Below are 21,815 nucleotides of genomic sequence, written 5' to 3'. Positions count from 1 at the left end.
CTCAACACAAGGCCCGTGGGTGGGAGCCAAACCAAAAAAGTAGTCAATATAATGGTCTTCTGTTGATATGTGTTTTAGTAGTTCAATTCCTGGACTGTCATTGCTCGTTAGAAGTGCTGTCGTATGCGTGGAAATCGGGTAAATGTTGCATTTTATTAATATCAGCAGAACTGACTTAAATGGGGCCTGCGCATAGTGTAGTTTTGTCTTAATCTTTGTATTCATGGCCATCACTGTGAAAGACACTATTTGCATATATTTGTGGGGGGAGGGATAGCTCAGTGGTTTGAGCTTTGGCCTGCTAAACCCAGGGTTGTGAGTTCAATCCTTGCAGAGGCCATTTAGGGATTTGGGACAAAAAGTTGTCAGCGATGGTACTTGGTCCTGCTGTGAAGGCAGGGGACTGGACTCAATGACCTTTCAAGGCCCATTTCAGTTCTAGGAGATAGGTGATTTGCATATATACATGTGCAGGGCTTGACACATGGTGGCAAAAGCTGCTCGCCAACTCTGCAGTGTGCAAGAGCTGAATTGCGCATGCACACACCGCTGGTAAATGGGGCATGCAGCTGAAATCTACTTGCCCATGTCGAGTAGATTCTAGAGTTTGTCAAGCCCTGTATGTTTGCATGTATATGCCACCACACTCAAGTTGCAGCCCTTTGCCTGTGGTGTGAGTATCATTGTGGCCCCCAGGGCTTCTGAGGTTAAGAAGCCCTGGGCTATGCTGTTTCCTACTGAAACGTTTTATGGTGGAAAAAGTGAAGCAAAGCATTGTCTCCTCTAATCTGTTCTCCATAGATGTTCTTGGTTAATAAGCATATCATGACTAGCTCTGGTGACAAAACCAGAGACTTTGGGGTGTTTTAAGGCTTGGTCTGTGTCACTCTGGTTCAGCGGTTCCCAACCCCTGGTCTGCGGACCGGTGGTGGACCGCAAACAGCTGCTAGCCGGGCCGCAGTACGCTGCCAGGACGTACCCCAATGCCTCAGCCCCGTCCGCTGGAGAAGTGAGCGGCGCAGCGGGCTGGTCTTCCAGGGAGGGGTCTGTGCTGGGCCTGCATGTGCACCCGAGCAGCATGGGGAACGGCGGGGGGGGGGGTTCTCATGTCTTGCAGGAGCAGGCCCCACCACGGCACAGGCCGCTCCACCCGATCTGACAGAGCAGCGCTAGCCGGTAGTGGAGCGCGTGCGCGGAACCGGAAGTCCGCCAGTCTTCGCTTCTTGAAGGGCCCTTCAAGGCCCTTAAGCTGAGGCTTCTCTATGGCCCACGGCTGCTGCTTGTGCGGGGAACTGGTGAGGCAAGGGGGAGCGGTAGCGGCACCTGCCCCGGGGAGAGGGATGGGTGAGAGCCCCTGCCCCATTAGAGTGATCCTGGTGAGTTCAGGCTGCCATGGCAACAAGCTGCTCTTCTGCTTCCGCTTCCAGCGTGGAGCGCCTGGCTGCCCAGGCCGATAAGTGACAGCGCGGGAACTGCAGGCTGGGTGGCCGGGCGCACAAAGCTTGGTGCCAATAGCAGGGGAAGAGCGAGGTGGGGGTTGGGCTCTCCTTGGGCTGAGGGGCTGGAGGTGGGGGTGGGAGCAGTTTGGGGGCCAGTGTCCAGGTGCTGAGGGGGGTGGTTCCTGAGGTGACGGTAACGGGGCGGGAGGGAGGCGATGGCCCTCATAAAAGGGGCAAACTTGGAGAAGTGGGGGGTTATTCATAGTGTGTGTACGGATGCAATGCAAAATAGCACACGACAAGATTAATTACCATAATGAATATGCAAATGTTACTACGCCAGTCCGCCAAAAGTTTTTGAATGCGTTTGCCGGTCTGTGGTAATAAAAAGGTCGGGAACCATTGCTCTGGTTAGTCTGTTCCTGAGCAAGACCCTTGCACAGACTGTTACGTATGTATAGCTGCAGGGCAAAGGAGTGTGGGCATTGTATGTAGGGATGTAAATAAGTGATTAAAAAGTTATCTTGTTAAATCACTAAAATTATAATGTTTAACTGGTTAACCATTGGCCAGGCTCCCACCTGGCCTTCTCCAGTGTGGCCAGGGCTAGGGACCATGCGGATGGGGCCATGCCTGCCCTCTCTGGCCCAGCTGGGACCAGGGTCCCTGTGGGCTGCTCTGGCGGGGTCAAGGTCCTGCCAAGTCACCCAGGCTGCTCCAGTGCACCTGGGGCTGGAGTCCCACCTGCCTGCTTCAGCACATCTGGGGCTGGGGTTCTGCTGGCTTGAATGGGATGAGTTGGAGCGGCCGGGGCTAGAGTTCCATCTGGCAGCACTGGCATAGCCAGAGCCAGGGTCCTCCCAGCTCACCCAGGCAGAGTTGGAGCAACAGGACCCTGCCTGCCACCCCCACATGGCCAGGTTTTGCCGGCTTGATGCAAGCGCAGTCCTGCCTGCTGCGGTTGGCTGTCCAATCGGTTATTCGGCAAGTATTCCGGTTAGGAATGTGAATGTGTAACCATTTACATGGTTAACCTGATGCAGAGGTGTGTGTGTGTGTGTGTGTGTGTGTGTGTGTGTGTCTTACTGTTTAGGACAAGTTCTTGCACAAACAGACTCAGATGGATAGATAGACAGATCAACATTTCTAAAAATGTATGAACGGATATAGGGATGATGCTGGGCCTACAGAACCAGACAACCAGAGGAAGAAAGAAACAAATTGTATAAATGAATTAACTTGCAGATATAGTCTCTGTCTTGCACCTTGTTTAGTAATTTGGACCAGTGCAAAGTGGATGTGAAATGTAACCTAATAAGAATGGCAATGCTTTTACCCCACTTTGAGCTGTTTTAAATGACTACATACAGAGCAATTAAGAATCTGGCCCATGTAATCAGATTAAATTACTTTAAATCTATATGGGGTGTGAGGGGTGAGGGATTACTTAGAAGTTATAGTGGAAGTCACCAGATGTCACTGTTTAACAAGTTCTGTTTCTTAGCATGTGAACAGCGTGCAGTCTCTGTTATAGTTTTGCAATGCCAGTTCTTTTTGGGAACGCTGTTGCAAATAGCATGTTTGTGGTCTACTTCTATCTAAACAGAGTTCATTCTTGTGACAAAGTTGCTTCCTCAAAAAATTGGCTATTGGGTTGAAACTAGGGATGTAAAAAGTCAGTTAAATAGTTAAACCTGTAATGGCTGAAAATCTCAGTGTTACATGGTTACACACACTAGGGGCTTTGCAGTATAAAGCTTAGCGAAGCTTTATATTGCAGAGCCTGCAGTAGGGATGTAATAGTGTAGTCGATTAACTGATAAGCAAAAGCTTATAGGTTAATGCTATGGACTACATGCACCCCCCCCACCCCCCCCCCAGTAAATTTTTTAGCAGGCTGGCCAGCAGCCCAGCTCAGTCCTGGCTCATGCCAGGTCTGGGACGTCTCCCCACTGCGGCTCTGCATTTAAAGTATTAGGAGCCAGGCAGGCAGCTCCGCTCAGTTCCAGCTTGTGCCAGGTCTGGGAACTCAGCCCCTCCACTGGACAGGGGCAGCTGCCTCTGATACAGCCACTGCGCTCCACCCACACCCAAGGAGCTCCCTGCCACTCCACACTGCTGCCCGTGTATCCGAGGCAGCAGTGCGAGGTGACAGGCAGCCGGTCTGAGAGGGAGCTGGTTTAAAAGCTGGTTCCCCCCAGCACCGTTTCTGCGGCAGGCAGGGGGTAGCAGGGACCAGGTGCAAGCCAAGAAGCAGCTGATTCCTAGCTCGCGCCTAGTCCCAGATGCTGCACCTCTTCTTTTTAAATGTATTAAGAGCTTGTCAGCTCTTAATACATTTAAACATCAGAAGTGCAGTGGGGGGACCCCGTGTGAGCCAGGAATCAGCAGTCCCAGCCTCACGCGGATTCCCTCTTGCTGCACTTTTAGCCTTTTAAATGTATTAGCCACTAACGGGCTCTTAATACATTTAAAAGGCAGAGCCATAGCGGGGTTAACTCTTGGGCTGGGAGCTAATCGCACTGCGGCTCCCCCGCTTATCGACTAATGGATGGAAACTCCATCTACTACTCGATTAGTTGATTACATTCAATTTAACATCCCTACTTTGGGAGTGGGGCTAGAGCGCACTGGCTTAGCCCTCTGATAAGAATTCATAAGTTAATCGACTGTTCTATTCATCCATATTTAATGTCCCTAGCCTGCAGCAAAGCCTCTCCAGAAGCAGAGCCATCAGCCCCTGCCAGTCCAACTCCTGGAGAGGAGGCTGCCTTGCTGCAGCAAATCTCCTGGGGAGCCACCATGTAACCTGTGGTGGGGGGCACTGGGCCAGGCCACCGTGGACAGGGGTTGCTCCGGCTGGCGGGCAAGCTGCTCCATCCCCTGAGATTAAGGAGAATCAGGTAGAGTGATGCTTGGTGGTTAACCTTTCACATTCCTAGCTGAAACTGGATTTTTTTTAAAAGGTTTGCCTACATGCCACTTGTGATCACCTTTGTTCCAGGACTGATGTATAATGTAATAAAGCAAGTCACTCTAAGAAAGTGCCACTGATTTCTCCACCAGTGAATAACCAGCTTACAAGGTTTCTGACATCTGCCATTCAGGAGAAGGTCAATAATTCTTTGAAAGGGGATTGGTGTTGCAATTAAGGTGCATAGTAATTGTCTGGCCTCTTTAATGCTATGAGCTTTTATATAAGGATTATGGGCGGGAGTGGGGAGAATTGTTTTAAATTAATGTGATAAGAACCCAGGTTTTGCAGAAGAGAAAGTTAATTCCTCAGGAAGTGTTACAGCCTGTGCAATTTATGATTTTATTTTTGAGGCACCAGCCAGCTACTTTGTAATAACTGTAAAAGCTCTTATCTGGCACTCAATTAACTGGCATTTCTGTTATTTCCCAAAATAAATCTCCAGTCTAGTAACCAGGATACATTAGGCAAGTGCATATTCTGCACTCTACGTGTATGCAGAAGAAGTAGAAGACACGTAAGCAAGCTGAAATCAGGGATTTGTTCAAGAAAGCAGCTTCCAGAATGTGTGTAGGATCATTCCTGAGCTCAATCTCCGACCTATACTACCTATAGCTACAATGATGATTGATGTTAAGGATGACCCTGAGGCATTGCAAGATTCTGATGTGCCATTTCAACCAAAGAAAGATTAAATTATGGTAAGTGTAGTTTTCATGATCTGGGTGTACCCCATGCACTGCCCATAGTGATATGTGGGGTCGTAAAGAGGTAGGTAATTGGCTAACTGTAGTCAATAAAGGAAGGCGCTCAGTCCTGGCTTGTGCTAGATCCAGGAGCTAACCCTGCTGCAGCTCTGTGGTTTAAACATCGTTGGAGCTGGGCGCGCAGGCAGGGCCGGCTCTTACTACATTTAAAATGCAGAGCCACAGTGGGGGTAAATCCTGGACCCGGTGCGAGTCCCGGTATGTGCCGAGTCCGGCAGCCCCTGTCTGCAGAGATGTCCCAGCATGGAGTTAGGACCCCCCATGGACAAGGGCTGCTGCCAGAGCAGCCTGTGTTCAAGGCTACCCTTGGCTGCCACAGATGGGGGCTGCTTCATGGCAGCAGCGCCTGGCCACGGTGGCCCAGGCTGGCTGTGAACACAGGTGCCACAAAGCAGCCCCTATCTGTGGTAGCTGGGGCTGCCTGTGAACAGAGGTTGCTGTAGCAGCAGCCCATCTGCAGGGGGTCCCAGCTCCTCACTGGGACCCCCCCGTGGGCAGGAACTGCTCTGCCAGATGCCTGTCACGGGCAGAGTCTGCTTTGCGGCAGCCTCCCCTGGCCCCCATTCTCTCCTACTGCTGTTTAAGCCTGCTCCCCTCAGCACCAGCTCCTGCCCCCTGCTGCCTCTGATACAGAGGCAGCAAAGGGTGGGGGGAAATGCAAGTAGTCAACCTGACTACCCGATAAGCCCAGGCTTATCAGGTAGTCAACTACATTCCTACTGTATACACTTACATGCTTCATGAAACTCTGCAGTACAGGATTGCTATGGATTAATGAGTACACGTATACTATTTATACATTTTATTGTATTATAATTCTTTGTACATTGGTATTCCATGGGTAAAAGTAGAACTTTCAGTTAACCAGAACATTTGATTAACCGGAATCCCTGATGTGCTAGATAACAGAGCTTTTACTGTATAACACACATTCTTGTCTAATTCACTAAGACAAGATGTTCCTAAAATGGGTGTTTGTTATCAAAGCATAGTTAGAAGTCAGAATGATGCACTGATTATAGCTCAGAGTATAGTGGTACAAATTTTACAAGAACACCCAATGTCATGTCAAGGTCTGTGTTAATCGACCCCTTCATAGGCAGTCAATGTTAAAGAATGCATGGTTGCTCCATCCACTGGGTAAACATGGTCCTTCAATCTGAGCAAGTTGCATGTGATAGCAATGCACTCCTGAAAGCCCTTTTAAAGAGGGAATCGTAATAATCAAGCCTTTTAGTCACAAGGCTGTGTCTTACTTTGTAAGGTTATTATAGGACAACTCGAAGCACAGCACTGTTTGAGTAAGGAATGCAGAAGAGATCTGGAAATAAAAGGGGTAAAAATTTTGTTTTTAAAAAAAATTTATTGCAAAACTCAATATTTCGTATCACTTCCAAACTTCACTAAATACATTACAGAACAAACCAGCAAATCCTGTTTTGAATGCATTAAAGCCTGCATTTTCTAGGTCTTTTGTGCACACACATGCATGCACGAATACACATGCACTTGCCTGCTCATGCTATGTACAGAAACTTATTATGCAGCCATTTGTTTACATTATTTCTGAATCTGTATTGGAAATCCTTGTAAAAAAGTTACAGTAGAACCTCGTTAATCTGCAGAACAGGTAATCCTCATACATAACCTGGAGGCTTTTCCCACTTCTAAATAAGTTTATAATAGCAAAGTGCTGTAGTGAGGTCTCGTATTACTAAGACTTCATTAATTTTACAGTTATATTCTACAGTACATTTACCAGCATGCCAGAAGTATTAGCATAAATTAAAAATAAACACTTTACAAAAATAAATAGTTTTGTAATGCAGTATCGTGTTTGTTCGCTTACTCGCTAATTCACAAAATCTAGTTGCCTACAGTGGATCTTCCAGTCATTCATGCAACTCATCGAGGTTCTGCTGTTCATGATAAAGTGCTGAAGGCATATAAAAAGACACAGAACTGCAGCATAGTCACACTGATTCAGGCAGTAACAATGGATTGCTATGGACACTTTGTTGCAGGAATGTGTTTCTTTTTGGACATCTAAGACAGTTTAAACAAAACCACCTTCCTAAAGAGAGAAGTCTTCTACAGATTGTCCCAGATTTCTATGGCTGATAAAATACATAAACATGTTAGCATAGCAGTTAATATACAGTGCCACTTCCACTTAAATGCAGAGAAACATGTCAAGCTGTATGCGTACTTAGAACCAAACAAACTTTGTACTTGTCCCCCTGAGTTGCCGAGTGGTATAAAAATGCATAAGGGAATCTTACCAAAATAAGAGTGAGTGAACGGCCAGTTCGTTGTCCTTCAGAATTCCCTTCTTTACCAGTAATAAAATGGGAAACACAATAAGGACCTAATCCTGCCATCACTGAAGTTAGTGGCAAAAAAACCTCACTGACTTCAATGGAAACAAGGTAGCGTCCACAGTGATTATTTTCTTTTCATTGTAGACCAATTATGTGACGCCTACAGAAGCTTAAGAACACAGACTGTATTCTAATGTAAACTGTTACTGGTAATGGTCAAGTGCCTTTACTATTTTGTATTAGCCACAGTGATTTTATTCATGCTAATTCAGTAGTGCTGCAAAGATTCCTTTGTGCAGCTGTGGTAAGTGAAAGTTGTAGGTGTGTTTAGGTCCATATCATACAGGTCCAGATTCTCAGCTAGTGCTATTCAGTGGAGCTGTCTCAGTTTACACCAGCTGAGGATATGACCTACAATCTATTAAGAGTCGCTCATATTCAGTGAATATCCACCACAGAATTATTTTAAGAGCATAGTTGTCTAAGACCTCCATAGTAAAATCAGGCAGCATTCACAACAACCCTGTGATTTAAAAACAAACAAAACACTGAGTTTACAAGATAGGTGTTGAAAGGATTGATGAAGAGGTAAAAATATCTTCTAAATCAGATTTTTCTCTCCAATTCAAATTATTTATCTGATCGCTTTTAACAAACCTAGAATAACTTAAATAATAAATACTGGTTTAAATTAAAGACAATACATCTTATCAAGAAATTGTTATCAGGATGCTAGTTTGTAGAGAAATAACTTTTTATAGTGAAATATCTGTAGTAATAACTGGCCATAAAAATAAGTGGTAACCTCCAACTTCCCAGCGTTTACAAAATTCAAGTTAACTACAAATTCAGTTTATCAATAATTCTATTTTAACCAGTTAGCCTACCCTACTGTCCCCAAGTCTTCTTACAAAGATCTGAAACAAAAGTCCATGTTCTTCTGATAGAAAATTCAAGAGTTCAGATTACCGGTACTTAGTTATTAAATCATTTCTTCTGTATTATTTATTCTGTTGGTTGAAGAAGATCTACAGTTTGAGAAGCTCGCCAAGCGATGACAAAGACTGTGACCTAATGGATTTAGTTGCATGCATCACTTCTGATTTTCATGCATACAACCTTATGTTTTCTATTTAAGATCAGTAGAACTTTGAGATATGCATGTTATGTATTCAGAGTGTAGGAATGTGAACCATATGTCTTCATGTGGGTCAGGTATATTTTTATGTAGCGAGCAGTGCATGGCCCTATTTCATATGGATCCTACCATTGCGGACTTTAAAAAAAAAAATCTTTCCAAAAGAATAGTCATTGATGGCAACTTGTTCACATTAAGATTTTGCATTCCCTTTCAAATATAGCTTTACAACATGGAGCAGAGCTGACTTGTTTTTTTCCCCAGCTTTAACACAGAGTGTATTGGATTTATGAGGACCGGCTTTTTTATGCCTTGCTGTCACAGCTTCTTCCTGAATCATCTATTTTTCCGAGATCCATTTCGATAAAGTCATCTGGGATTTCTTGTAACGCTTCTGACACATTTCCTTCCAAGCTCTGCTTTTGACCTTGACACAATACCGTCTTGCATGGTCTTACTAAGGACAGAAACACAGCGCCCAGTACCATGCCAGCAGCACAGGAGTAGAAAGCTGATCTGTAGTTCTGTGTCATGTCCACTAGCACACCTATGGAAGAAGCATTTTACATCGATTAAAAAAAAAAAATCACGTCACACTCATCTACCATTTTCTTGTCCATCCCACTAACTCAACACCCTTTCTACTTTTCAATATAGTTGCCATTGCATTTTTATGATATTGCAACTTGAAGATAAGTACCGGTAATCAGCTAGCTAACCATTAGGAGGTACCCTTTTAAGCCTTAAAATATCAAGGGTTTACTTAATCCATATTTAACTGATGGCTCCCAAAAAAGGGCTGACTTATTTTGCAGGATGTAGGGCTAGAAGACACTATTTAAATGAGTCGTCATCTGAATGTATGTTTCACTAAAACCTGGAAAGGATGCCAGCTTTAGTATTCTACCAGGAACAGGGAAGCAGTGCACTATTTTCCGTCCTTCAGGCTCCAAGACATTGTAGTGCTGACTCCCTTCTTTCCAGCTCAAGGGGGCTGGATGGGACATTGCTTGGAGCCTACCACTACTGTTCCTAATTCGCTGGAAAGGCAGTTAGAGAGAAATTTTTCTCATCTTCCCACCCACTTCCTGCCCAGGACCCAAGAGTAGCACTAACCACAGCCCCAACCCATTGCAACGTGGTTATTACGAAGAGGCATCAACAACAGTAGTAGCTGATTTCAGACATTCCAAAAAGCATTTATTTTAAAGTTACCTGCAAGGGGTGGTCCAGCCAGTCCAGATAAACTCTGAATGAACACATATACTCCAGCTGCAGAAGACATCCTGTCGATACCAGCCACATCATCTTCAGCTAACATGGGAATGTGTGTGCCTGCTACAGTTCCAAGCATGAATCCAAAAAATATGCTACATATCATCAACCCCCAAAATTCATAAGCAAAAGGGAAGGCAAACAGAGCGAGGGAGAGCAGAATGACACATATGAGTTCAATGTAAATCTTGCGGATAGGCTCCTTGTTGAGGACCCAACCAGCACTAATTCTTCCAAAGACTTCAGCAATTGCCATGGCAGACAATATGTATGCAGAATGATCCTTATTGATACCAAGACTGATGCTGAGCGGAATGATGTACAGTGATGGAGCAAAGAATCCTAGAGTAGCAAATAGACCAAAAAGTGCGTAACAAATAAAGCTGTGGTCTTTCATCACAGAGAAGTCCAGTAGTTGGATTTTTGGTTCTTTAGGGGAGCTGCTAGCTTCAACAAGCATCTGTACAGTTTCCTTTGGTTCTTCACTTTTCAGGTCTGCTTTGGTGTTTCCAGGCACACTGCTGGGTGAGGTAGATACTTCTACTCCTGAGTCAATTGAATCTAGTGAGGTGCGTGTTTGCTCATTTTCAAGCATGTACTTAGTCTCTGTATGCTCTTCTGTTGGCAATACTTTCACTATTTCCTGTGCTTTAATAATGATCGGTCGCAGCAGCGATCCACAGATGACAATGCCTAACTGTAGCATGCCCACTATCATGAGACTGTATCTCCAACCAATCTGTTCCTTCAAAGAGGTGATAGCTGGGGAAATAGGGAGCAGAGAAGAAATGATTAAATAACTTTAGTTATCAGAACAGGTAGCCTCCAAAATACGTGTGTTAAAACAAAATCAAAGTCAGTGCATCAATGTAGTCTCAAGTGACTTACTCAAGATCACTCAATGGCTCACTATCAGAATTCCAGATTCCCATGTTTAGGCTCAGTCTATGTTGTCTAGTATCGAGAGTCTGGCTTGTCATAACTACTGGATTTTCCCTCTCTTCTAAACAGTCTTTTCATTTCTTAACTGGCATGGACTGGTTGTCAATGTTCCCTCTAATTTTTTCCATCTGTGAGTGGAATAAATGTTATGTGCACCAAAGCATACGCAGATGTGCACCATCAACAGAAACACATGCTGCTGGCTGTGGATGCTCTGCTAATCAGCTGGGCAGCAACTGAATCTCTCCTGGGCGGCTACCCAAGTGTTCAGCTTACAGGGAACCCGCTCGTGATGGACTTTGACATGCAGGGAATAATTAGGCATTATTTGTAGTGAGTGTGTGAACACAGTTTTAAAGTTCCTTTCCTACCTAACCTCTCCTGAAACCAGTTAATCGGTGGGGGGGGAGGAGAATCTCTATTCAAACTGTGCGCTGGTGCTTACGTACAAGTCTTTCATTACAAGGGTTTCTTTAACTGAAAATGAGTATTTTGCGCTAATTGAAAGACCTTCACACCAGCAGACTGTATTATTTGATTCATAGAGAAATGGCCAATTTATCTTACTAGCACTTTTCAGACTAGCTAAATGAGGGGAAGCAAAAATGGGATATGAGTTTCCAAAATTACAGTACAAGAAAAATTCTTATGGAATTCTAGGGAAAGACTCATTCAGAATCCCAAGATCTTGGAGTTGGGTTACATGAGAGACCCCCCCCTCAATCTCTATGTCCACTGATCTTTCAGAGTGACTCCATGTTACAGCCCATCCCGTAAAGTAGTTGTGGTAACCCACCTTATTTTTAGTTTGTCAGATGTACAGGGAACTTACACAATCTAAGATAATGGAGCAGGTAATTAAGGAAGTCATATGCAAACACTTGGAAGGTAATAAAGTGATAGGGAATAGCCAGCATGGGTTTGTGAAGAACAAGTCATGCCAAACTAATCTGATAGCTTTCTTTGATAGGATAACGAGCCTTGTGGATAAGGGAGAAGCGGTGGATGTCATATACCTAGACTTTAGTAAGGCATTTGATACGGTCTCGCATGATATTCTTATTGATAAACTAGGCAAATATAACTTAGATAGGGCCACGATAAGGTGGGTGCATAATTGGCTGGATAACCGTAGTCAGAGTTGTTGTTAACGGTGCTAAATCCTGCTGGAAAGGGATAACAAGGGGAGTTCCGCAAGGGTCTGTTTTGGGACCAGTACTGTTCAATATCTTCATCAATGATGTAGATATTGGGATAGAGAGTACGCTTATTAAGTTTGCAGATGATACCAAACTGGGTGGGGTTGCAACTTCTTTGGAGGATAGGGACATAATTCAAAATGACCTTAGCAAGTTAGAGAAATGGTCAGAGGTAAACAGGATGAGGTTTAATAAAGAGAAATGCAAAGTGCTCCACTTAGGAAGGAACAATCAGTTCCATACATACAAGATGGGAAGCGACTGTCTAGGAAGGAGCATGGCGGAAAGGGATCCTAGGGGTCATAGTGGACCACAAGTTGAATATGAGTCAACAGTGTGATGCTGTTGCAAAAAAAGCAAATATGATTCTAGTTTGTATCAACAGGTGTGTTGTAAGCAAAACTCGTGAAGTCATTCTGCCGCTCTACTCTGCACTAGTTAGGCCTCAGCTGGAGTACTGTGTCCAGTTCTGGGCGCCACATTTCAAGAAAGATGTGGAGAAATTGGAAAGGGTACAGAGAAGAGCGATTAAAGAGAAGAATGATTAAAGGTTTAGAGAACATGACCTATGAAGCCAGGCTTCATGAACTGGGCTTGTTTAGTTTGGAAAAAAGAAGATTAAGGGGGGACATGATAGCGGTTTTCAAATATCTAAAAGGGTGTCACAAGGAGGAAGGAGAAAATTTGTTCCTCTTGGTTACTGAGGACAGGACAAGGAGTAATGGGCTTAAAGTGCAGCAGGGGAGGTTTAGATTGGACATTAGGAAAAAATTCCTAACTGTCAGGGTGGTCAAATATTGGAATAAATTGCCAAGGGAGGTGGTGGAATCTCCCTCTCTGGAGATATTTAAGAACAGGTTAGATAGACATCTGTCAGGGATGGTGTAGACGGAGCTTGGTCCTGCCTTGAGGGCGGGGGGCTGGACTCGATGACCTCTCGAGGTCCCTTCCAGTCCTATTATTCTATGATTCTATGAATCTGGCATGAGTGTTGTTCACCCTGTTCAGCTAGCAGAGACAGACTAAAAAGCCAAGCCTCTGACCTGACACTGCTTTTTTTTCGGTCAATAACAGAGAGGCAGATCATTTCTCTTATGCCATAACATCATGCAGGAGATGGGTTCCTATGTTTCTCAGGAACAGGAAGGTAGCAGAAGGCTACTGCAACTTGTCCAGAGACCATGTCTCTCTTAGCAGCTCTTGGTCCCTGGTACCCCCTGCCCCCCAAACTCCAATGAAAGTTAGAGACATTTCAGTGTCTTGTGACTAGAATAACTAGGGTCTATACTTAAACTTAGCATTATGCAGAACACCGGCATTTAAGCTATTTATCCACAAATTTATTGGGGACTAAATTTGAAGTCCTTACTCAGGCAAGGCCTTCAAGAGTTTTGTCCTAAGAACAGGACTGGCCTAATAACTACACGTGTCAATGAACTCAATGTAGTTGTGTTGAAGGTGTCAGTCATATTCTCATTGGACTGATAGAAGGATCACAGAAATGTGTTGTTTTTATAAACACATACAATATTTTGGTCTACATACCTGGCGCAAAAGAGAAGACAGCAAAGCATTCTCCTGTAGATGCCACTGCCGTGACCAGAGAACGTCTTTTGTCAAAATATTGCGACAAAATGGTGACCGTCGGGAGGAAAGACAGACAGTATCCCAGGCCTGTGGATGAAGGCCAGAAATTGTCATGACAACGAGGAAAGAAGCAGGGTATGAATGTTAGAATAGCTAAGTCAGCTTTCCTAGTGGCGAGATTATGGTATTGGTTCTGCCAATTAAGTAGTGCACCCTAGGGAAAAACAGACTGACTTAGGATGTCCAAGATCCATTAGACCCACTTCCTACTCCCAAATAACTGGAAATTTCCAGTTTGAAAAAAAGGAGATGGATTTCCCTTGTTTTCTTTTGCATTCTTCTCAGGCACAGGAAGGCAGCCGAAGGCTACAGCTACTTGTCCAGAGACTTTGTGCCTCCTGGTGGCTCTGGATCCTTGGCCCATTCCCATAAACTCCAACTTCAATGAAAGCTACTAGGACATTTCAGTGTCTTGTGAGTAGAATAGCTAGGATCTTAAATTAAATTTAACAGAATGCAGCACATTGTCATTTAAGCTGTTTCTATAAAAATTTCATGGAGACAAAATTTGAAGTCTTTACTCGGGCAATGTCTTCAGGAGGAGTTTTGCCCTAGTAAGGTGTGTGTCTGGTGTTCATCACCCTAGGGTTGGAGCACTTCATGGGCAATAGGTTTCTTTGTAAAATGCCCATGCCATTTGGCAAATATCCTGATTCCCAATTTACATTGGGGGACTGAGCTAGAGAAAGATTCAAGGGATCAATCCCGGCAAATTGCTGAGCACCTTCAGCTTCCACGGAAGTCACAGGGAAATGACAGTGCGCAGCACATCTGCTTGAGCATTTAAAATTTTCAGGATTGAACCCCAGGGGACTTTGCCACTAGGTTGTCCATACTTTCTCTCTGGGATGTGACTTCCTTTTGATCTGACAACAATATATAGAAAGCTTCCAGAAAGTAGACACACACACAAGGTGCATATGCAAGTCAAATATTCTCTGTAAAGCTGAATGCTGGTGTTTATACACACACAAAATAAATTATTTTCTAAATCAAGGGCACATTTGGGACTTTAGAAATCATAGAGTTTGATACCCCTGAAATCTTAAAATCCAATACTCCTCCCCAAGAGCGCTCCCAAAACCAAACATGGCAAAAGTTGTGGGAGAGAGTTAGAAATTAGTTTTGAAGTGGTTGATACAGGAAGCCTTTGTGGAAAAAGAAAAGGCTTAAGGAAAGGAGAGATTGCTTGGTAAGTGGGAGATGGTTCCAAGTATAGAAGGAAAGAAAAAGTAGAACACAATGATTGGGAGGAGTGCAAGTAATATAGATGAAGAGTGGTGGGTTTTTTTTTTTTAGTTAAGTCAGTTTAAGATAAGGAAATCTTAGTTTACTAAATTGTGTTTGCTGGAAAGTTCACCAGTAGATGGAGTATCTGAGAAATGTGAAAGTAACTCACCAGAAATTAGGCCAATTGTGATATACATCTCAACAACTGTGCGTGCAAAGGAGGCTGTGACCATTCCAATACTGATCAATATACCTCCAACCATCACCACGAGACGATGACCAAAACGATTACTTAGGACTGTAGACAATGGAGCTGCAAAGTTGGGGTAGGAGAGTGAGGGGGACAGAAGTGCATAAAACATGACAATTCTGTCTAACTCCTGTTGTCTCAGATCTCTTCTCCCCCATTTATACCTCCTTTCAATCCCTCTAGTTACTCATACACCCTATACCTTTGCTACTCTATCCACACTTCTGCAAGCATTTTATACCCAGGGAGCAATTCTGGAGCCTGAAATAAATACTGTGGGTGAAATCTTGGTCCTATTGAAGTCAAAACTCCCACTTCAGTGGAGCTACAATGCCACCTTTTGTACTTTTATAGCACTTACCAGCAATGTATGGTAAGTCACTTAAAAGTCAAAACAAAAGTTTGGTGCTGATCATAACCCCACCCCCCTTTATACGTATGGAAATTGATGTGCAAAGAAGTTAAATGACTTGTACAGCTCACACAAGAAGTCAGAAGCAAAGACATGTACAGAGCCCAGATCTTCTTCTGCATCCCTGGTCTTGTGGTAGTTAAGAATAAAAATGCAGAAGTGAATTGTGGAATTAGCAGAGACGAAGGCCATGTCTCTACTTGCCACGCTGGAGATAGAGCTTCTGGCATTTAATTTAGCAGGTCTAATAAAGACCCGCTAAATCGAACGCTGAGGAGCCCCCCAGTTGGCGTTGGTGAGGAAGCCGAGAGGAGCATTTGCTCCTGTCGAACTCTCACTGTGCAGATGGCACTGAGGTAGGTATGTTGACTCCAGCTATGTAGCTGGTGTTGCATACCTGAAGCCTACCTTCCTGGCCTAAGAAAAGGAACTGATATGTAGAGTGGAGGATGGGCTGAATAATGACTTATCTGTTTATTCCCTTTTTCTTTATGGTTTGTGATCGTGGGATATGCAGTCTACAGTAATCACCGATAGCTTATATACTTCTCCCTCCTCTGAATTAAGTGTGATGTGAATGAGTATAAATTCCAATATTTATATGGGTGCACTAGTGCCATGCCACACTGACCCTTAATAATTTTCAGTTCAAACTGAAAATGTACCATGTGCTTACCTGTAAAAGTTAGTACAAAAACACATATTGAAATTATCCAGGATATCCTGCTGTTGGTTTCATCGAAGCTTTCCATCAAATCATTAAAGAAGACTCCAAATGATTTTATAATACCGTAGGTAAGTGCTTCCACGACAAAGAAAGCAAAAGCAACAGTCCACCCCCATCCTCCGTCAGGCACTTTCGTATAAACATTAGGAGTGGCGCACAACATTTTTATAGCTTTGACAGTCATTCTTAATCTGGAAGAGAGAGAACACAAGGCATCTTTTTAATTCTATTTTTTTTTTACAAAGTCTAATAAGACTAATAATTATAACATGGCATAATGTATTGGTGAGGAAAGGCACTTTCTCTGCTGCTGTGAGTTTAAACATGGGGGCTCCAGAAGTTTCTTTTTTCTATGAGATAGGAGTGATTTGCTAGTGGGGCCTTTGAATCATGAACCAGAAGCTTATAACTTGGCATGAAGACAAGCGGTCCCAAGTCATCTAAGTTAAATGCAGAAGAAATGCAGTTCATGGAAAAATATGCAGAAGAGCCCACAGGGCTCATGAAATGAGACAGACTTCAGAACGGTATCCTGACAATTACGTTTTGCTAGCTTGCTGCCCTTTACCAAAAAACTAAAGTAGTAGGGGAGGCTGAAACTTCTCTACTGTATTTCTTCCAGGATCTCTCGGTGGTCTCAGACCCCTGCACAGCTCCACATGGTCTCTGCAGAATTAGTTAGGTACATAAATCATCTAGAGGCTGTTTTTTTCCTGTGGCTTTTAAAGCCATGAAATGCTTTCCTGAATGGCTGCCAAGAGTCAAGGAAAGAGAGTGGAGTGACTTGGATCATCAACCTAACCTCTTCAAGATAGGGGGGAAAAAAACCTGTTTTCTTTCACCTCTCCCTCAAGTAGCCAACATAAATTTGGAGATGGGTGTAGCCCCCTCGTGGTTCTTGGGGCCAGGAAACATTGGTCAATTTCTGAAGCTTTTTCCATGGTAAGAAAGATTTGTTAAGACGAGTTCGATGCTGAGGAAGTTAAAGGTGACCCGCAAAACAGAAAGAACGCTCTGCTTCAGCATGATGGATTGAACACTCATAGCATTAATAAAGGAGGGCACTGAACACACTATAAAGGAAAACCATGTGCCCCCCTGCACAAGTCTCAAGTTGTGACATGCCAGGTATCGCAAATAGTGCTCAGTGAAACAGTCATGCATCTGGTGATTTCACATTCACCACTGGTACCTTCTGCAGGCTAGGACTAGCATAGACATATAAACAAGTCCTATTGTAAACATGACAGCATGGTTTCTGGAGTGGTGTGATACCTTATAGCAGGGGTTCTTAACCAGTGAGGTGTGCCTCCCCAAGGGAGGTGTGAAGGGGATACAGGGGAGGTGTGAGGTGCCTCCCAGAAAATATATTGCAATTGCCTTCTCACTGGATAAAATTCTAAAGTTTAGATTTCTTCATAATCAATATTATGAATTAAAATTATAAACATTAATTAACTTCTAGAGATCGGCACACTACAATAGTTCTTATCGTTCTAGCCACGCCCCTTATCTTCCTGTCAGGTGCGGGGCTAGGCCGTGCACAAAATGGCTCCGGGGGGCGGGGGGGTGTGAACATGAAGTTCAGTTTCAGGGGAAGTGTGAAGGTAAAAAGGTTAAGAATCCCTGCCATACAGGATATTAAGCTAGACCCAAATCATTCTGATGCAACTCTATTGATGTCAGTGGAGCTATACCAGGGATAAACATGGCCTATTCGCTTTAAAAAGCCAAGCACTACTATGTCTCAAAACAAATCAACAGAAAAAGATGCACCCCCCCCCTCCAACCCAGGGTTAATCTTCATCTCCAACGATGCCTCCAAACATCACTCCGTAGTGTTTTCTGAAAACTGGCATTATAATGAGTGTGACAGCATCAAGACGAATCATGGAGTCCCTGTTGCCAGCTAACCAGAGTAAGTTAAGACTCCATTTTATTTTGTAAGCTTTCAACATACAGAATTGCAGAGAGTCCTTTCTCTTTCTGGAGCTCCCACTGAAAACCCAAGGGCCTCTGTCATAACGATTCTCCTGCTAGTTGAGAAGGGCTGTGACTTGTGCTTCTGAGTAGGATGGGCAGAGAGCAATCAGAGACATCCTGGTCTATACCAATGGTGGGCATTTGTTTCCAGTTGCCCCCACACAAGGTAAAAGTTTCATCCGAGTAGTTTTAAAGCAAGGGTGTGTAATGTGAGGTGCATATTGTCTACACACAATATTGATTGTGAGAGCCGTGTGCTCCCTCTGCATCCAAAGTGCTGCTACGGTTCAGTCGGCACAACCTGCAAATTCTGTGTCTGCCAGCGTAGTGAGCATAACTGTCCTATCCGTGGAGACCAGCTTGGTTACAGCAGTCTTGCGGCCCACTGAGATGGAGGGCTTTTATTTAGCCCTGCCCATTCCCCAGGGAATTCCCTTCCAGCCCACTTATCCATGCAGCAGCAGGGTGAGTGGGGGTGGTGGGCAGCCAGTTGAGCTGCAGCTGAAGCCAGGACCACGGTGAGGCTGTCCTACTGGGGCAGCCTCAACTTGGCCCTAGTTCTAGCTCCGGCAGCTGCTACACAGCTGGCTGCTGGGGCCACGTGGAGCGTGGCTGTCTCTGTGACCCTATTCTCCTCCCTCCCTGCACAGCAGGAGCCTCCCCCTGGCCTCTAGCTGCTCCCAGCTGGCAGGTGTACACATTATTATTATTCATTATGAAATGCATAGGAAAATATGAATGTGCAGAATGTGTCAGCACCATCAGACCTGTTACCTACTGCCTCTTTAATTCTGGTGCAGTAGAAGCAAAAGGTTTGGGCTGGAGAATTCGCTTTAACAAGTGTTAACTATTTTATTGGTTTTTTAAAAAGTACATGTGCAGCAGTTTTTCAAATTTTTGTTAACCATCATGTCCCCCCTCTTTGATTTGCCTGATATACCATGGGCTAAAATTACAACAATGAATATGCAGATATTTCAGTGCCAGTCCACCAACCGTTTTTGAATAAGTGTGCTGGTCCACAATATAAAAAAGGTTGGGGACCACTGCTTTAGGGTGTCAGTTCTTCCTATTTACAGATTGAACCTCTCTAATTCAGCAACATCTGTGGTCTAGTATTTTAGTTATTCTGCTGTCAACTTATCATAGGTGCAGCCAGGTTTCCCAAGATCTCAAAGTTTGTTTTCAGCTACCAGTGCGGGCTCTCAGTGTTCTGTGCTGTTATTTAGCTCTAATCTACCTCTAAATGTCTTCTAAGAGCCCAGTAAGCAGTGGAAGTACTGTTAATGCTGCTAGACAATATTGACTTTCTGTGGTTAGGCACTGGTCAGATCCCGAGGGTGCTGAACTAAACCTGTACCTCTTACTGTACGGTGCTCAGAAAAACGGGACCCTGACCTCTAGATACTATAGTGGCACAAAAGGCTAATACCAACCTTGGATCTTGAACTAGTCCCAGCTGGTTGCTGTATCTCAGCTCTGCTTTTTTCCACCCCCAAAATCTTTACACAATGATTTCTTTTCCTCCTTTCTACCTGCATAGGTTCAAAAAAATCCATACATTTTTAGGGGGAGAAAACCCTAAGGTGTCTGTTTAGGTTTTGTATGCTATTTTCAGGCTAAGTTTAGAGTTCAAGGATGAATTTCAAACTGAAACACGGACACACCTTTTAGTGTAACAGATCTGAATGTAGGGCATACTCTTTGCTAGATTGTGATCTGTTCATTAAAAGCTGGCCAGTCGATCATGTTGATATTCAGGACAAGCATGTAAGTATATTAAAATGGACTTCAAGAAAAGATGGAAAAAGCTGTCGCAGGGCATTTGATACAGGTCACTGACTAATTACAAAATCTAATTTTTAACTGTGATTAAGGATTTACAGTTTTGCCCCTTGCTCCATGAAGATAACACTCCTGGAAGCTGAAGAGTAAACCTGTGCTAGGAGACAAGTTGTCTATGCAAACGCAACTTTTCCTACTTGGCTGAAGAGTGCAGTAGGACTTGTTTGTACTGAAGACTTGATGACTTAAAGAAAATGACCTGCTTTCTTTGGTTAAGCACAAAGGGTCAAATCCATTCAAGTTGTAAATCACTTAAGTACAGTTAGTGACTGTATGCACAAAGACCAAATTCCTTACAGCTCGCTAGAAATGGCAACTACTTAATCATTATTTATTTCCAACAATGGCCCCAATATGCAATTTGATTTCTTAACAGAAGACAGTCACTGCCCAGAGTAGTTTACAATTAGGGAAACTTATTATTATAATGGATTTCAGAGATGCTACAGCAAGTCTCTTGTGAAAAGTGCATTTCACACTGATGCTGGCTTGAAGGAACACTGATAGGGGGCTTGTTTTTGTAAAGGTTTTATAAAGTTACAATGTATACTTTTCCTATGACACTGCTGTACTCATTTGTCACTATTTAAATCCAGCCAGAGAAAACTGGTTGGAGATATTTGTTCTCAGCACTATGTCAAATAACAATAGCTTCCTAAACATTTTACAAAATGGGGATTGGGAACAAACCTTAATGATTTAGGGCCAACTTGTGCTGTGTAGGCACCTAGCAGAAGTGATGCTCTGAGCCATAGGGTGGATAGGATGGCAGCTTTCTGCTTTTCCTCGTTCAATGGAGCACTCAGGTCCACCTGGCAGATTTCACCAATCTTGTACCCTCCCCAAAGCATGCAGGATGCTTTCTGCTCTGGATCTCAGTGCTGCTTTACTTGCTCTTCCTATGCACTCTGGATCCTCTCCAAAATAGATCCCTGATTCAACAAAGCAGTGGAGGATGCCTTCCTGTCCATCGCTAAACAAGCGGATGCCCCCACTGACTTCCATGCTTTGCTGAGTAAGAATGAATGGCTTTGCTTTATGGCTCTACTTGACCGAATCAGGAACAGGACGCTGCTGAAGTACAGAGCATTGGGAACTTGCCCTGGGGTGAAAGCAGGGGAGTGCCCACCTCTTGCTCCAAACTTTGGAGGAATCTTGACACCCGCCCCCGCAGTGGGGGGCACTAGGAATACGGTGTGGGGGGGGTACTGATCTTGGGCACTAGAGGTCATCACTAATGGGAGAAATTAGGAAGAAAGCGGTCTGGAAATGTGCACCCCCAATCCAATGTTAAAATATAGGGGAAAAAATTTGGGTGCAAAAATCCCTCTCCTGGTTGGGATTTGGGGAACCCCCGCATGGGTCTCACTTACCGGGTTCGCGGGGAGGAGGGCCCCCCCGGCTGCAGCGGGGGTGCGAGCTGGCTCAGCAGCGGGGCCGCCGCATGGTGGGTGGGTGGGTGGGCTGGCTGGAGCAGCGGGGGCGAGATGCCAGCCCCGCTCAGGGCTGCTCCCAGCGCCTGGCTCCGGCGGGTGCCGCCCTGGCGCTGCTCCTGCCCGGGCTGCGGCGGCTGCTGTCCCCGCCGCTCACTCCCCAGCTTTATATACCGGCTCGAGCCGGTCTCTGCCGGCGGGCCCGGCGCGCGCGGCTGCTCAGCAGCGCCATG

The 21,815-nt window shown here is 44.5% G+C and overlaps 2 protein-coding genes across 7 annotated transcripts in view; one reads left to right on the top strand and one right to left on the bottom strand.

The window, feature by feature from the left end:
• ARSG (arylsulfatase G) overlaps nt 1-21,815 on the top strand; it is a 148,536-nt gene that overhangs the window by 2,916 nt on the left and 123,805 nt on the right. For 2 of the 5 annotated variants that reach the window (XM_075903976.2, XM_075903965.2), the window contains exon 1: nt 1,663-5,114. The exons of the other annotated variants lie outside the window; for them this stretch is intronic. The gene's annotated coding sequence lies outside the window, so the exon portion shown is untranslated. Of the gene's footprint in view, nt 1-1,662; nt 5,115-21,815 lie in introns of those variants that run through there. 5 annotated transcript variants of the gene reach the window in all.
• On the bottom strand, nt 6,524-21,661 carry SLC16A6 (solute carrier family 16 member 6). Of its 2 annotated transcripts, XM_006110555.5 has the most exons (6): nt 21,523-21,661; nt 16,271-16,512; nt 15,102-15,245; nt 13,601-13,729; nt 9,855-10,676; nt 6,524-9,186 (listed from the first exon to the last, which is right to left on the bottom strand). In XM_006110555.5, exons 2-6 carry the CDS (start codon nt 16,503-16,505, stop codon nt 8,945-8,947), a joined length of 1,572 nt encoding a protein of 523 aa, XP_006110617.1. In that variant the 5' UTR covers nt 16,506-16,512; nt 21,523-21,661; the 3' UTR covers nt 6,524-8,944. The 2 variants fall into 2 exon arrangements, with proteins under 2 accessions (XP_006110617.1, XP_006110619.1); XM_006110557.4 differs by lacking the exons at nt 13,601-13,729; nt 15,102-15,245.

This window comes from Pelodiscus sinensis, chromosome 20 (genome assembly GCF_052426305.1).
Source record: "Pelodiscus sinensis isolate ZL-2025 chromosome 20, ASM5242630v1, whole genome shotgun sequence".
NCBI classification, from domain to species: domain Eukaryota; kingdom Metazoa; phylum Chordata; order Testudines; family Trionychidae; genus Pelodiscus; species Pelodiscus sinensis.
The sequence above is the reverse complement of the archived record's forward strand: the minus strand, read 5'-3'. Positions and strand labels throughout refer to the sequence as shown.